The sequence below is a fragment of the Camelus bactrianus genome, chromosome 7 (genome assembly GCF_048773025.1).
Source record: "Camelus bactrianus isolate YW-2024 breed Bactrian camel chromosome 7, ASM4877302v1, whole genome shotgun sequence".
Taxonomy (NCBI): Eukaryota; Metazoa; Chordata; class Mammalia; order Artiodactyla; family Camelidae; genus Camelus; species Camelus bactrianus.
This window is the reverse complement of record NC_133545.1, coordinates 61433741-61452359: the sequence shown is the minus strand read 5'-3', so window position 1 is coordinate 61452359 and position 18619 is coordinate 61433741. Positions and strand designations below refer to the sequence as shown.

Genomic DNA, 18619 nt, shown 5'->3' with positions numbered 1-18619 from the left:
ATTTTCTGTGTTTAATCCATTCAGGAGCCTGTATATCCTTGAGTATTCAAGAATATGATGTCAAAACAAATAATTATGAAGGGAGAAGAGTATAAATGTAGGATATTTAAAATTCCTTTTCAGTTACTGATTTCTTAATTTTAATCATTCACAGCCACCTATACCAAAACCTCATGGTAATCGGAAACCAGAAATCTGTAATAGACTCACAGAAAAGGAATCCAAACATAGCACTAAAAGGTTACCAGATTACAAAGGAAAACAGAAGAATAAAAGGTAAAGAACAATTAAAAATGGCAGTAAGTACATATCTATAATCTTAAATGTAAACTGATTTAAGACAAACTGGCTGAATGGATACAAAAACAATACCTGTGTATTTTCTGCCTACAAGAGATTAACTTCAGACCTAGAGAGAGAGAGAGACTGAAAGTGAGGAGATGGAAAAAGGCATTCCACACAAATGGCAATCAAAAGAAAACGAGGGTAATACTTACATCAGACAAAACAGGCTTTAAAATAAAGACTGTTAGAAGAGACAAAGAAGGACACTACATAAGAGATAAATCTAGGAAGAAGATAGATACTTAAAATTCTATCAACCTAAGTGCACCTCAATACATAAGGCAAATGTTAACGGACATAAAGGGAGAAATTGAGAGTAACACAAGAATAGTGGGGGACTTAACACCCACCCCCCACATCAATGGATAAATCATCCAGATAGAAAATAAGGAAACAGGCCTTTAAATAACACATTAGTCAGATGTATTTAATCCATATTTCTAGAGCATCCCATCTGAAAGTAGCAGAACACACATTCTTTTCAAGTGTACAAGAAACATCCTACAGGTTAGGTCACATGCTGGGTCACAAAGCAAGCCTCAGAAATATAAGAAAATTGAAATTATGTCTAGAGTATTTTCTGACCAGAACACTATGAGATTACAACTCAACTACAAGAAAACTGCAAGAAACAAACACTTGGATGCTAAATTTTTTGCTACTAAACCAATGGATTACTGAAGAAATGAAAAAAAATACTTAGAGATAAATAAAAAACAAAAAACAACAATCCAAAACCTATGGGATGCAGCAAAAGCAGTTCTAATAGGGAAATTTATAGATATAAGCTTACTTCAGGAAACAAGAAAAATCCCAAGCAACCTAACTTTACATTTAAAGCACCAAGCAAAATAAGAACAAACAAAACCCAAAGTTCATAAAAGGAGGAACAGAGAAGATGGTGGAGTAGACGGACACTCGTAGCTCACCCTCTCCCACAGATGCACCAAGGCTCACATCCACAGACCCACTCAGCCAACCAAAGCACCTGCAGAACTCTTGACAGAACATCGCCCTCTTCAAAAGATAGAGACGCCAAAAATCTGGTAGAAGAAAAGGAAAGAAGAAAAGGCAAAGCAGAGCGGGACGGGTCCCGCAGGGAGGGAGCAGCAAAGGAGGACTGGCGCTCGCTCGCTGGGTCTCCCCTCTCCAACTGAGAGGCCAGCGGGACGGAGGGGGAGCCTCTGAGGCTCGGATCTGTACAGAGCAGCCCTTGACCGACAGAACTAAGTTAAACGGGCACCGAGGGTCCCCGCGACACCCAGCCCGAGACGCGGCCTGGCAGCTGGGGGCCGGGACATGCTGCCGGAGCCAGGCGGAGGACAGGGAGGTGACTGCGTTGAGGCAGCCCCGGGGGACTGCAGGGGGCTGCGCGCAGTGGCTGTGGGTGCACAGGGCAGAACAACCTGGGCCCTCCATAAAACAACAGGCTGATGTGCCCCGGGGGGAAGGGTGCATACCCCCATCTCTGAAAACCCGCGGAAAGTTTTCGGGTGAAGAGGGGCTCAGGCACAGCCGCCATATCCTCCAGCACTTAGGTGCAGACGCAGGTTTCGCCCCCGCCCGGGTGCTAAGGGCTTAGCAGCCTCAAGGGCCAGAGACTTGTCTACAGCCCAAGGCAGATAGGATCCTTCCATCCTGGTCCCTCAGAGAACTTGGTCCGCCAAGACAAGGAGCTGGGTTCTGGCCCGGAGCAGGGACAAGGCTGTTCCTAGGTCTTCCTCGAGCCCGCCTGCGGAGCGTGCAGTGGCACAGAGCAGCGGAGCGACAGGCGCCGGGAGAGGGCAGGTGCAGGAATGCAGCCCCTGACCGCAGTGCTGGGAGGGGGCGCGACGCGCCCTCCTACCCGGCCAGTCTGCAACATCTGACTGCGGCACTGGGAGGGGCAGTGACCCGCCCGCCCACAGCAAAAGAGAGCTGCACCCGACCCAGTGGTGGGAGGGGGTGCGATCTGCTTGCCGACAGGCACTGGGAGCAGCACAGACTAGGGTGCCAACGGAGGGCCTCTGGAAACAGCAAGCTGAGCTTCCAAAACAGGACGAAGACACAAAGACTTCGCATTAAGAGCACACAGTCTCCAGAACACCGACCCCACCCCACCCTTTAAAAAATTTTTTAAAATCTGTTTCTACCTGTTGTATTTTCTATTACCCTCTTAATTTTTATTTCTTAATTCATTTTTATTTCTCTTGGGTTTTGATGTCCTGTTATTGATTAGACACAGGTTTCAAATACATCTTTTCATCATTTCCCTTTTTAAAGGTTTTAAAAGGACATCTCAACCCGATTGCTATTCTGCTTCAACTTGCTCTTCTATTATTCATTATATACTGTTTTCAAACCTTTTTTTCTCCCTTCTTTTAAAATTCTTTCTCTCTTTTTTCTTTTTTTCCTAAGTCTTATTCCTACATAGGCATTAGATAAACTCCTTAAGGACCACAATAGATAACTGATACTCATACATCACAGTGCCAGAGAGGTATGAGCAAGATGAAGCAGAGAAACCATTCCCAATTAAAAGAACAAGAGAAATCCCCTGAAAGAATTATCAATGAGATAGACATCGATAGCCTACTAGATCAAGATTTCAAAAAAGGAGTGATCAAAGTGCTGAAAGAACTAAAAGAGATAGTGTTTAGAGATATAAAATGTCAAAAATGAAATGGAAGCTATAAAGAAGAGCCAAGTAGAATGGGTGAACTCATTGACTGAGATGAGGAATGATCTAAAAGCTGTGCAAAGCCAACTAGATAATGCAGAGGAACGAATTAGTGACCTAGAAGACAGGACAAAAGAAAGCACCCAATCAGAAGAGCTACAAGATAAACAAATAAAAACAAATGAAAATAGCATAAGGGACCTATGGGATAATATAAAGCATGCCAATCTTTGCATAATAGGAGTCCCAGAAGGGGAAGAAAGATCAAAGGGGATTGAAAAGGTTTTTGAAGAAATCATGACTGAAAACTTCCCAAACTTAAAGAATGAATCACATATCCAAGTACAGGAGGCTCAGAGGGTCCCAAACAGGAAGAACCCAAATAGACCCACACCAAGACATATCATAATCAAGATGGCCAGAGTCAAGGATAAAGAAATGATTCTAAAGGCAGCAAGAGAAAAGCAAAGAGTGAGTTACAAGGGAACCCCCATAAGGCTCTCAGCTGATTTCTCTACAAAAACACTACAGGCCAGAAAGGAGTGGCAAGATATATTCAAAATCCTGAATGAAAAAAAGACGCAGCCTAGGATACTCTATCCAGCAAGGCTATCCTTTAGGATAGAAGGAGAGAGAAAGAATTTCACAGACAAGAAAAAGCTGCAGGAGTTTAGCAACTCTAAATCCATGCTAAAAGAAATATTGAAAGGTCTAAATAGAAAAGCAGCAGGATGCTACAGAAATGAGAAACTCACAACTGGAAAGGTGATAACGCATGAATTACAAATAAACATGAAATTACAAAAGAAGACATACAAATCATTGAGAGTGGGAGAGGGAGGCAGGGAAATATAGATTTTTTTTCCTTTCTTTTAAAAATTTTTTGTTCTCAGTAGGATGGGTTTGAGATCATGTTACTATCATTTTAATAAAAACAGTTATAGTAGAAGATGTGGTATATTTATACAATAGAATACTACTCAGCCATAAAAACTGACAACATAATGCCATTTGCAGCAACATGGATGCTCCTGGAGAATGTCATTCTAAGTGAAGTAAGCCAGAAAGAGAAAGAAAAATACCATATGAGATCGCTCATATGTGGAATCTAAAAAACAAAAACAAACAAACAAAAATAAAGCGTAAATAAAGGACAGAAATAGACTCATAGACAGAGAATACAGACTTGTGGTTGCCAGGGGGGCGGAGGGTGGGAAGGGATAGACTGGGATTTCAAAATTGTAGAACAGATAAACAAGATTATACTGTATAGCACAGGGAAATATACACAAAATGTTATGGTAGCTCACAGAGAAAAAAATGTGACAATGAGTGTGTGTATGTCCATGTATGACTGAAAAATTGTGCTGAACACTGGAATTTGACACAATATTGTAAAATGATTATAAATCAATAAAAAATGTTAAAAAATAAATTAAAAAAACCAGTTATAGTAATGGGCTAATAGATTTACGAAAAAGGGTAACCACAAGCCAAAAACTTACAAGGGAGTCACAAAAACTAAATAAAATCCATGATAACACAAAGGAAAATTACCAAACCACAAAAAGAAGAAGAAAGGAACAAAGAGGAAATACCAAATCAACTGCAAAGATAAGTTCAAAATGGCAATAAACACACATCTATCATTAATTACTGTAAATGTTAATGGACTAAATGGTCCAGTCAAAAGACACAGAGTGGCAGACTGGATAATAAAGCAAGAACCTTCAATATGCTGCATACAAGAGACCCACTTTAGGGAGAAGGACACATATAGATTGAGAGTGAAAGGACGTAAAAGGATATTCCATGCAAATGGAAAAGCCAAAAAAGCAGGTGTTGCAGTACTGATTTCAGACAAAACAGACTTTAAAACAAAGGCCATAAAGAAAGATAAAGAAGGACATTTTATAATGATTAAAGGAGTGATACAAGATGAGGATATTACACTCGTTAATATATATGCACCCAATAAGGGAGCACCTAAGTACATAGAACAATTACTAACAGAGATAAAGGGGGATACTGATGGGAATACAAACATAGTTGGAGATTTTAACACCGCATTAACATCACTAGACAGATCTTCCAGACAGAAAATAAATAAGGCAACAGAGAGATTAAATAATACAATAGAAAAATTAGATTTGGTGGCTATTTTCAGAGCATTACACCCCCCAAAATAGGATATACATTCTTTTCAAGTGCACATGGAACATTTTCCAGGATTGATCATGTACTTGGGCACAAAAGAAACCTCAACAATTTTAAGAAGATAGAAATTATTTCAAGCATCTTTACTGACCACAATGCCATGAAACTAGAAATCAACAACAGAGAAACAAAGGAGAAAAAAAGGAAAGCATGGAAATTAAACAATATGTTATTAAAAAAACAATGGGTCAATGAGGAAATCAAAGCTGAAATTAAAAAATACCTTGAAACAAATGACAATGAAAGCACAACCACTCAAAATCTATGAGACACAGCAAAGGCAGTGCTAAGAGGGAAGTTTATAGCGATACAGGCCTTCCTCAAAAAAGAAGAACAATCTCAAATAAACAATTTAACCCACCAGCTGAATGAACTAGGAAAAGAAGAAAAGCTCCGAAAGGCAGCAGAAGGAAGGAAATTATAAAGATTAGAGAGGAAATAAATACAACAGAGATTAACAAGACCATAGAAAAAATCAACCAAACCAAAAGCTGGTTTTTTTAAAAAGTAAATAAAATCGACAAACCTCTGGCCAAACTCACAAAGAAGAAAAAAGAGAGAGCACAAATTAGCAAATTAAGAAAGGAAAATGGAGAAATTACAACAAATAAAATAGAAACACAGAATATCATACGAGAATATTATGAAAAACTATATGGAACCAAACTGGATAACCTAGAGGAGATGGACAAGTTTCTGGAAACATACTGTTCACTGAGACTGAATCAAGAAGAAACTGACCACTTGAACAAACCGATCACTAGAAATGAAATCGAAATAGCAATTAAAAAACCTCCCTACAAATAAAAGTCTAGGACCAGACGGCTTCACCGGGGATTTCTACCAAACATACAGAGAACTCATACCAGTCCTTCTCAAACTCTTCCAGACGATTGAAAAGGAGGGAATACTCCCAAACTCATTCTATGAAGCCACCATTACCCTGATACCAAAACCAGGCAAAGACACCACCAAAAAAGAGAATTATAGGCCAATATCACTGATGAACATAGACTCCAAAATCCTCACCAAAATATTAGCAAATAGAATCCAACAACACGTAAAAAAGATTATACATCATGACCAAGTGGGGTTCATCCCAGGGACACAAGGGTGGTTCAACATACACAAATCAATCAATGTAATACATCACATCAACAAGAGAAAGGACAAAAACCACATGATCATCTCAATAGATGCAGAGAAAGCATTTGATAAAATTCAACACCCATTTATGATAAAAACTCTCACCAAAGTGGGTATACAGAGAACATATCTCAACATCATAAAAGTTATATATGACAAACCTACAACCAGCATAGTACTCAACAGTGAAAAACTCAAAAGCTTCCCACTAAAATCTGGGACAAGACAAGGATGCCCACTATCACCACTCCTATTCAACATAGTCTTGGAAGTTCTAGCCACAGCATTCAGGCAAGAGAGAGAAATAAAAGGGATCCAAACTGGAAAAGAAGAGGTAAAAGTGTCACTATATGCAGATGACATGATGCTATATATAGAAAACCCTAAAAGGTCCACACAAAAACTACTAGAGCTGATCGAAGAATTCAGCAAGGTAGCAGGTTACAAAACTAACGTTCAAAAATTAGTTGCATTTCTTTACACTAACAATGAATCCACAGAAAAAGAAAGTAAAGAATCAATCCCCTTTAAAATAGCACCCAAAGTAATAAAATATCTGGGAGTAAATCTAACCATGGAGGTGAAAAAATTATACACAGAAAACTATAAACCATTGATGAAGGAAATTAAAGAAGAATTTAAAAAATGGAAAGATATCCCATGCTCTTGGATTGGAAGAATCAATATTGTTAAAATGGTCACACTGCCCAAGGCAATCTACAGATTTAATGCAATCCCTATCAAATTACCCAGGACATATTTCACAGAACTAGAACAAATCATAATAAAATTTATATGGAACCATCAAAGGCCTAGAATTGCCAAAGCATTACTGAAGAGAAAGAAAGAGGCTGGAGGAATAACTCTCCCAGGCTTCAGACAATACTATAGAGCTACAGTCATCAAGACAGCATGGTATTGGTACAAAAACAGACATATAGACCAATGGAACAGAATAGAGAGCCCAGAAACGAACCCACAAACTTTTGGTCAACTCATCTTCGACGAAGGAGGCAAGAATATACAATGGAATAAAGACAGTCTCTTCAGCAAATGGTGTTGGCAAAACTGGACAGCAGCATGTAAAGCAATGAAGCTAGAACACTCCCTTACACCACACAAAAGTAAACTCAAAATGGATCAAGACTTAAACATAAGACAAGATACAATAAACCTCCTAGAAGAAAATATAGGCAAAACATTATCGGACAGAATTCTCAAATATTTTCTCCTAGAAGACATAAAAGCAAGAATAAACAAATGGGACCTAAAGAAACTTACAAGCTTCTGCACAGCCAAGGAAACCATAAGTAAAACAAAAAGACAACCTACGGAATGGGAGAAAAGTTTTGCAAATGAAACCGACAAAGACTTGATCTCCAGAATATATAAGCAGCTCATACGACTTAATAAGAAAAAAACAAACAACCCAATCCAAAAATGGGCAGAAGACCTAAACAAGCAATTCTCCAAGGAAGACATACAAATAGGCACATGAAAAAATGCTCAATATCACTAATTATCAGAGAAATGCAAATCAAAACTACAATGAGGTATCACCTCACACCAGTCAGAATGGCCGTCATTCAAAAGTCTACAAATGACAAATGCTGGAGAGGCTGTGGAGAAAGGGGAACCCTCCTTCACTGCTGGTGGGAATGCAGTTTGGTGCAGCCACTGTGGAAAACAGTATGGAGATTCCTCAAAAGACTAAGAATAGACTTACCATATGACCCAGGAATCCCGCTCCTGGGCTTATATCCAGAAGGAACCCTACTTCAGGATGACACCTGCACCCCAATGTTCATAGCAGCACTATTTACAATAGCCACGACATGGAAACAGCCTAAATGTCCATCAACATATGACTGGATAAAGAAGTGGTATATTTATACAATGGAATACTACTCAGTCATAAAAACCGACAACATAATGCCATTTGCAGCAACATGGATGCTCCTGGAGAATGTCATTCTAAGTGAAGTAAGCCAGAAAGAGAAAGAAAAATACCATATGAGATGACTCTATGGAATCTAAAAAAAAAAAAAAGCATAAATACAGAACAGAAATAGACTCATAGACATAGAATACAGATCTGTGGTTGCCAAGGGGGTGGGGGGTGGGAAGAGATAGACTGGGATTTCAAAATTGTAGAATAGATAAACAAGATTATACTGTATAGCACAGGGAAATATATACAAGATCTTATGGTAGCTCACAGAGAAAGGAATGTGACAATGAATATATATATGTTCATGTATAATTGAAAAACTGCTCTACACTGGAATTTGACACAACATTGTAAAATGATTATAAATCAACAAAAAGTGTTAAAATAAATAAGTTAATTAATTAAAAAGAGTTTGTAGAAGGAAAGAAATCAGAAAAAAAATAAATGAAATAGAGACATAAAAAAAACAAAAGAATCAATGCAACTGAAAGCTTGTTTGGGAAAAGATAAACAAAACTGATAAACCTTTAGCCAGACTCACCAACAAAAAAGGGGAAAAACCTGAAATAAATTCAGAAATTAAAAAGTCACAGCTGACACCAAAGAAATAACAAAGTATCATAAGAGACTACTATGAGCAACTATACAGCAATAAAATGGAAATCCTAGAAAAATTGTCCAAATTCATAGAAAGGTACAATCTCCAAAGACTGAATCATGAATAGAAAATATGAACAGACCAGTCAGCACTACTGAAACTGAATCAGTTAAACGCCCAACAAACAGAAGTCCAGAATTAGGTGGCTTCACAAACGACTCCTACCAAACATTTAGAGAAGAGTTAACACCTGTCATTTGGAAACTATTCCAAAAAACTGCCGAGGAAGGAATACTTGAACTCATTCAATGAGGCTACCATCACCCTGATACCAAACCAAAGAAAGATACCACCAAAAAACAAAATTACAGGCCAGTATCACTTAAGAACAGAGATGCAAAAATCCTCAACAGTATACTAGCAAACTGACAACAACTAAATATTAAAAGGATCATAAAGGAGTGGGTATATAGCTCAGTGATTTAGCATGTGCAAGGTAACACGTACAATCACCTGAACCTCAATTGCAAAAAGGAAAAGAAAAGAAAAGAAAAGGATCCTACACCATGATCAAGTGGGATTTATCCCAGGGATGCAAGAATATTTTTAATATCTGAAAATCAATCAATGTGATCAACTACATTAACAAATTAAATAAAAACATACTGTCATCTCAATAGATGCAGAAAAAGCTCCTGATAAAATTCAACAGAATGAATGAAAAAGCTCTCCAGAAAGTGGGCTTGGGGGAGCCTACCTCAACATAATGAAGGAGATATATCAAAAGCTCACAGCTAATATCATACGCAATGATGAAAAGCTGAAAGCTTTGGTGCTAAGATCACAAATAAGACAAAGATGCTCACTCTCACCACTTCTATTAAATAAAGTACTGGAAATCCAAGCCACAGCAATCAGACCAGGAAAAGAAACAAAAGGGATGCACAATGGAAGAGAAGAGGAAAAACTGTCATTATATGCAGATGACATGATACAACATACAGGAAACCCTAAAGGCTATATACAAAAAATACTAGAGCTAATGAAAGAATTTGGCCAGGTAGCAGGATACTAGGTTAACATATACAAACCAGTGGCATTTCTTTACACTAACAATGAAATATCCGAAAAGGAACGTACAGCAACAATCCCTTTTAAAATTACATCCCCCAAAATAAAATACTTAGGAATAAATCTGACCCTTGAGGAAGTGAAAGACTTACATGCGGAGAACTACAGAACACTAAGGAAATTAAAGATGACTTGAAGAAATGGAAAGATATCCCATGTTCTTGGATTGGAAGAATTAATATTCTTAAAATGGCCATACTACCCAAAGCAATCTACACATTTTATGTGATCCCTATCCACTTACCCAGGACATTTTTCACAGAACTAGAACAAATAGTGGTAAAATTTATATGGAATCACAAGAGACCCAGAATTGCCAAAGCATTACTGAAGGAAAGGAATGAAGCTGGAGGAATAACCCTCCCAGACTTCAGACCTTACTACAGAGCTAAGAAACAGCATGGCATTGGTACAAAAACAGACATATGGATCAGTGGAACAGAACAGAGAGCCCAGAAATAAACCCACCAACTTTTGGTCAATTACTCTTTGACAAAGGAGGCAAGAACATACAGTGGAGTAAAGACAGTCTCTTCAGCAAATGGTGTTGGGAAAATTGGACAGCAGCACATAAATCAATGAAGTTAAGAATACTCCTTAATACCCCCATGCCCACGCACACACAAAACCTCAGAATGGCTTAAAGACCTAAACGTAAGCCAAGACACTATAACCCTCTCAGAAGAAAACATAGGCAAAACATTCTCTGACATAAATCTCAGCAGTGTTCTCCTAGGGCAGTCTACCCGGGCAATAAAAATAAAAGCAAAAATAAACAAGTGGGACCTCATTTAACTTACAGGCTTTTGCACAGCAAAGGAAACCATAAGCAAAACAAAAAGACAACCTACGGAATGGGAGAAAATACTGGCAAAAGATGAGACTGACAAGGGCTTAATTTCCAGAATATATAAACAGCTCATACAACTTAATAAGGAAAAAACAACCCAATCCAAAAATGGGCAGAAGACCTAAACAAGCAATTCCCCAATGAAGACATACCAAGGGCCAACAGGCACAGGAAAAAAATGCTCAATATTGCTAACGATTGGAGAAGCGCAAATCAAAACTACAACCTCACACCAGTCAGAATGGCCATCATTCAAAAGTCCACAAACCATAAATGCTGGAGAGGCTGTGCAGAAAAGGGACTTCTCCCCTTCCCTCCCCTACACTCTGGGTGGGAATGTAGTCTGGTGCAGCCATTATAAAAAATCGCATGGAGATTCCTCAAAAGACTATGTATACACTTATCACATGACGTAGCAATCCCACCCTGGCCATCTATCCAGAGGGAACCGTAATTCAAAAAGATATACCCACCCCAACGTTCACAGCAGCACTATTTACAATAGACAAGACATGGGAAGAGCCTAAATGTCCATCGACACATGACTGGATTAAGACGCTGTGGTCTATTTATACAATGGAATGCTACTCAGCCCTAAAAAGTAATAAAATAACGCCATTTGCAGCAACATGGAGGGACATGGAGTCTGTCATTCAAAGTGAAGTTATCCAGAAAGAGAAAGGAAAATACCATATGATATCACTCATATGTGGAATCTTAAAAAAAGAGAAATACACTTATATATACAACAGAAAAAGACTCACAGACATAGAATACAGACTTCAGGATGCCACGGGGGTGGGAAGGGATAAACTAGGAGTTTGAGATTTGCAGATACTGAGTGGTACATATAAAATAGATTAACAAAGTTTATACTGTACAACAAAGGGAAACATTTTCAATATCCTGTAGTAGCTTAGGGTGAAAAATATGAAAATGAATATATATATATTCACGTATGACTGAAGAATTGTGCTGTACAATGGAAATTGACACAATATTGTAAACTGACAGTACTTCAACTTAAAAAAAAAAATTAAAAAAAAAAAAAAAAGAATTCTGCCAGGTAGGAGGATACAAGATTAACATACAGAAATCAGTGGCATTTCTTTACCCTAACAATGAAATATCCGAAAAGGAACATAAAGCAACAATCCCTTTTAAAATTGCATCCCCCAAAATAAAATACTTAGGAATAAATCTGACCCTTGAGGAAGTGAAAGACTTACATGCGGAGAACTACAGAACACTGACCAAGGAAATTAAAGATGACTTAAAGAAATGGAAAGATATCCCATGTTCTTGGATTGGAAGAATTAATATTCTTAAAATGGCCATACTACCCAAAGCAATCTACACATTTTATGTGATCCCTATCCACTTACCCAGGACATTTTTCACAGAACTAGAACAAATAGTGGTAAAATTTATATGGAATCACAAGAGACCCAGAATTGCCAAAGCATTACTGAAGGAAAGGAATGAAGCTGGAGGAATAACCCTCCCAGACTTCAGACCATACTACAGAGCTACGAAACAGCACGGTATTAGACCCAGAGATTGTCATTCTAAGTTAACTAAGCCAGAAAAGGAAACAAAAATACCATCTGATATCACATATAAATGGAATTAAAAAAACCAAACTCATTTACAAACAGAAACAGTCTCATATACAAAGAAAACAAACTTAGTGTTACCAATGGGGAAAGGGTGGGGAAGGCATCAGTTTCAATTTTTCCACATAGTAACTAATATACATAAAATAGATAAACAACCAGTTTCTACTGTATAGCAGAGGGAACTATATTCAATATATTGCAGTAATTTATGGTGAAGAATATGAACATAAATATATTTATATTGATGTATGTTTGAAGTATTGTTCTGTACACCAGAAATTGTCACAATATTGTCAACTGACTATACTTCAATAAAATAAAAGAAACCCCAAATATACAAATAGCTCATAGAGCTTAATATCAAAAACATTTTTCTAAATCTCTAAATATACACTTCTTTAAAGAAGACATTACAGGTAGCCAACTGGGGCCCATGAAAAGATGCTCAATATAGCTAATTATCAGAAAGATGCAAATCAAAACTAGAATGAGGCATCACCTTACTGGGGTTATACCTCAGAATCACCTCGGATGCTTTTTTCAAAATACATATCCCTAGGTCCCTCCCTAAATAGAGGGAGGTACGTAGGATACTTAGAGTGAGAACCAGGTATACATATTTTCAGAAAGTTCCTCAAGTGATCCTAATGCATGACCTTCACAAGGAGATTCCTTTCAGTGCTGTTTCTTTTTGAATAGTACAATATTAAAGGAATGTCGAGAAAGTAGGGAAGGTTCAGGAGTCCGACATCCCACATAAGCATTAGAGAATGGAAAGAGCCTCCAACAAGAAAAGGTGTATGTTACTGAGCTTGTTTAGACTAGAGAAAAAGGCTTGGGAATGTTACTATGTTCAAATCTTACTGACTTGTTCAAAGTGATCCTTAGGAGATCAAGCAAAAGAAACAGGTTTATATTAAGTGAAAGACATTTGGCTGGTTGAATATAAAGTGCTTTTGATTACCTGGCAGTCTATATCCACTGAGACCTTTAACAAGGCTCAAAACAGTCATTTGTCCTGAGCTCTAACAGCGCTTCTAAACACAGGATTAAAGATACAGTGGCTCCCACGTCCTCCTCCTACTTGTATGTGTTAGGCAAGACGCAAAATGTAAAAAATATGGCAAGAATTAATCTCAAGAGCTATTTCAAACCAATTAATAAATGGATAGGAATCCAAGACTTACGATTTTTAAATCTATTTCAATATGGATAAAAGTTAAAACTTATTCCTTATTAACAGGCTAAATTTGAGAACATCAGATCAAGTTTGTTAACCCTCTTAACAAAAAAAGATAAACAGATCAAGTTTGTTAAAGTTAAAATCTTAACCACTTACCATTTCAGCTAATAATTTATTTTGATGTTTAACTTCATGGCCTATTTCAATAGAAAGCTGCAAAAAGAAAGCATATAATTATATAAATGTATTTAAGTGTTAAAGTAAAAACAGTAATGCCACTCTAAGCATAAACATTTTCTCAAATAAAACTGTATTCAAAAAATATAAAATATACTCTCTTATTCTGATGCTTTTCCCACTGAAATTAATGGGAAATAAAATTAAGAATTTCTATTCCTTCCCAACTATGGACATGCCCTGCTCTTCATTTTGATTTCATCTTAATATTCAATTCCATCTTTCAATTTTGGTACATACTTCTGATTCTCTTACCTTTGCAGTCTTTTTTCTCTCTCTCTATTATTCACACAATAGCATTTGTTTGTATCTCTCCCCCTTTACATTTTAAAAGATGTATGCAAATTGCCGTATTATCAATTCAGATCCAAATGTAAGTAGTATTTTCCTAATGAAATGTGACATTAACTTTGAGTATATGCCTAAATTGCTTACTTGTTTAAGTTCTAAAGCTATTTTTCTTTATATGATACTAAATTAGAAAAAAAAATTACGAGTTAGTGCTATCCACATCTTGAATCTATGCAGGAAAGAGGCTGAATCTGAATGAAATACTATAAATGATTATTACAGCTGCTATTCAAACCAAAACCTATCTAATATTTTACATGACAATTTCATCAAAGGCTTCACATCTAAGATATTTGAATAAATACACTACTAAAAACCTTGGCATACCATTGCAAATACTGTCCTCAACTTACTTTATGTGGAAAGCATATGGGATAATATTGACACAAAGACATACTAAAATTCTGTAGATCAGAATATGAGCTTTTCCCCAAAATTTAGCAATTCAGAGAAAGTAAAGCAACTATAAAGCTAGACAGCCCAAATCACCTAGTTCTACAACTGTCATTCGTGCCAAGGAAAGACATTTTCAGGGAAGAAAAAGCTTTCTTTTAAAAAGGAGGCTAAATTATCAGTGTTACATTTTTTAAAAAAATCTTTCAATTTTTAATTCCCTCTAAATGTTTTGTTTTCTAAGTGATTAACATTATACAATAGTGGTTAGTTCATAGATCAACTCCTTTTGATTTAATATGACTTTGACTCATCTCAGAATGTAATAGTCTCCAGGCTGAATACAATTCTGTTTTCCACAGACTAATGAAATGCCAACTAAGTTTTGGCAACGTAAGCTTCTACTGAATGCTCTCTAAGTGTATATATAACATGTTTATTTCAACGCAGACTCAATCACAATAATCACTGTTAGAATTATCTTTCGATAATTCCTTTATTTAATACGTACTAACTCAATATAACTGTAAGGAATTACGTTAGTGCTATGTAGAATATAAAAATAAGTACAATAGAATACCCTACATTCTGGTAAATTTCTTTTACACATAAATAATTCCAGTGCAGACCGTTATACAGTAAGAACTATAAAGTGGTACAAATGGTCTTATGTTCATAAGGAAAAAGACACTTTTATGTGGTGATCAGGTAAAGCCTAGAAAAGGGATGGTGCAATGGGGAGGAGCCTTTCAGATGGGCAAGACTTCAGCCAATGTCAGTGGGGACGGGGTACCTAAAGCAAAGCTCCAGTTACGGGAGCAGGAGAATGACAGCGTGCACAGGACACAGGAGCACTCTCATTTGTCTGGCAGAAAGAAAGCACGTCCACATTCTGCAAGCGTGGGAGGTAAGGTCTGAAAAGCTGGGGACAACCTCTGCAGAACCTATTTGATCACGCTACACAGTGTGAACTTCATTTCTTACACCATGTGAGGCCAATGAAGACTACTGGGAACATAGGATGCAATTTAAAAAATTACTCTAAAAAGACAACTGTGGTCACAGGGTGCAGCTCAGACCAGAACGTGCAAAAAATTAGGAACAGACAGATTAACAGGCTTTCTCAACAGTTCACCTAAGACAACCAGGTGATAGAAATAGAAAAAAGAAGGAAGCTTGGAACTTGGTGCTGATGTGAATGAAGCACAAAGGCAGAAACATGAAAGACTGAGATCTGTAGCTTTCAAGTCGGGAAGAAAAGTCAGAAGCAGCGCTGCTTTGGGGTGGAAGAAGGACTGCTCTGGGACGTTACTGTCACTACCCAAAACAGCTGCAGTTTAAAAAACAAAGGTGTACCATATGTTTTGATTGGCCACATTTTCTAACTTGTGCTCAAATGGTATCTAATTTTGAGTCATGTTGCTAAAACTTACTTGCCATTTCATTAGTCTTTGGAAAATAGAATTGTGTTCAGCCCAGAGACTGTTACATTCTGAAATGAGTATTGTTTTTCATGGTCATTTTAAACAAAAGACACTGATTTGCGAACTAAGCAATATTAGAAAATACAACATTTAGAGGGAAAGGATTAAACGATTTTTTTTCTAAGCTAAAATATTGATAATTTAGGTGCCTTGTTAGAAGAAAGCATCTTTCTCCTGGAAATTTCCTTCCCTGGTGTGAATGGCAGTTGTAGAAAGTAGTCAGGTGATTTGGGCTATCTAGTTCCATAGCTGCTTTATTGTCTCTGAATTGTTAACTTTGGGGAACTGCACTATGTGGGGAACTGTATTTCTTAGTATGATACCAATAAAAGTTATGAACTTCTAAGTATAAAATATATATGTATATAAATACATAAATTAAGAAGTATATGTTATACACTTACAGATTTTATGGCATTTACTTTGCTTCTCAGACTTTCTGTGAGTCTCTCATTTTCTTCTTCACAGGCACTGTACCCACTGTTAGGATAGCCATAGTTCCCATAGTTGCCAGGAGGTACTCCTTCTCCTGCAAGGATCAGAGTCACAAGCAGAGTTACAGAAAAAATAAGGCACTTTGGAAATCTTGACAGGAAAGAACCGAAAAAGACCCCTGGAGGGCGTTGCAGACCAGCACGTATGTCTATAATATTCACACTCCAAATGAACTTAAAAAATTCATAACCAAATAGAGATCAGAACAATTCTAATACCATCTCTTAAGCAAAGAATACTGAGTTCAGTTCAAAACACATTTATTGACTGCTTACTGACTGCCCACAAGACAATGAAACAGGCACTGATATGTAAGGATACTCAGGATACATTCCCTATTCCATAAAACTACACAACCTTTAACAGATCTAAAAGTACTAACATCAACTACCTACGGAAGAAGCTTGGCTGTGAAGGGAAAGGGAGAAAGGATAATATAGCGGGATGGGGGGAGGGTATAAGCTCCAGTGGTACAGTGCTTGCTTACCATGCATGAGGTCCTGGGTTCAATCCCCAGTAACTCCTCTAAAAATAAACCTAGTTACCTCCCCCCACCAAAATAAAATAATTAAATAATAAATAAAACATAAGGATAATATAGTGGGATGGAGCTCATGGCAAAGGGAGAGTCCTTTACTGGCATCTGCTCCTTTTAAACATAAGACAGTTGGAATAACTCATGGAGACTATTAGCTGAGACTTAAGAGGGCGATTCATTCATTCTTCAATAAGTATTTGAGAAGCTATCATGCATCAGATCCATTCATTGTTCTTTCTAGGTGCTACTTTTTGGAGCTCATCTTCTAGGGCACAGCATTGAGAATACAGGAATATAGTCCTAGCCACTGCCCAATATGGTACTTGATACTCATCAGGCAATCCAACAGGTGGAGTGAGCTTTCAACAGTGAATGCTGACATGCTGGAGGACTGAGAGGAAAGCATAGTTGAGGGTGTTATCTAATTGCAATTTTTAAAAAACAACTGACACTATCAATTTTCTCATTAAAAGAAAAGCCTGTCTTTGAAGAATGGTGGTCATTTGGGGGGAAAAAAAAACAGTAAAGAGAACAACGGAGGAAAGTGACTAGGACTACACAAGATTACTACAGGAATAAAACAATCCTGGCTGAGGCAATATGCTGTAGAGTGATTTTTCTCCCAGATGCATGATTTTTCTGCAGAAGAACTTATGAGCTTGAGTTAGTCCAGAAGCTGGATGGTTGGACTGATTCATCGAGAGTTGGAGGTCTACAGCTTTGGGGCTGCTGAAGAACAGAGCCCCAAGACATTCAGATTCCTTGCCAAAAGAATGGGTGAAGATGTGGAATGTGGGTACTAGACTGGACAAGGATTGAAGTAGTGTCAACAGAAACCTGAGAATATAGAGGAAAGGGATGATGCAGAAACTAGTGTCTCCATAAACTCAAAAGATGGATGGATGGCAGTGACAGTAAGAGATGGAAGGACAGGAAGTAGCAGGCAGCACTGGTTATTGAAGGAGGGTGAAATTGAAGCCCTTTCAAGGCACAGCACAAGTCTCACTTTCTCTAAAAAGTAAAACTCTCACCTTTGAATTCTTATAGCTGTGACTATACATAACACTAATATCACACTAGACTGTACTCAAAGGGCAAAAACTAAATTCTGCTCATGGCTATATATCCCCCAGAAACATACACATACACACAGTAAGGCACACTCAATAAATACCTGTAAATGAGTTATTAATGAACAGAAACTGAATTTACTGTTATTCAACTTTGAATGTGCCTGTCTTTGTCAATAATGGACTCATAAGCGTCTCTGAGGGCAGAGGCAGTGTCTCATCCTTTTCTAGATCCCTCTGTACCTAATGAGTACTTTACATGTACCAGACAATCTCCACCACCACAAAAACCACAACAAGATGTTCAACAAGTATGTTCCTGAGGAGAGTCACATTCCTCAAATTTTCCCTC

The 18619-nt window shown here is 37.5% G+C and overlaps 1 protein-coding gene across 1 annotated transcript in view; it reads right to left on the bottom strand.

Moving 5' to 3' along the window:
- The window catches only part of BET1 (Bet1 golgi vesicular membrane trafficking protein), a 49050-nt gene that overhangs the window by 5837 nt on the left and 24594 nt on the right, over positions 1–18619 (bottom strand). Inside the window, exons 4-5 of the mRNA XM_074367480.1 lie at positions 16569–16693; positions 13856–13912 (exon numbers count right to left, since the gene is read on the bottom strand). Of these exons, the coding sequence (XP_074223581.1) occupies positions 13856–13912; positions 16569–16693 (182 nt within the window). The remainder of the gene's footprint in view (positions 1–13855; positions 13913–16568; positions 16694–18619) is intronic.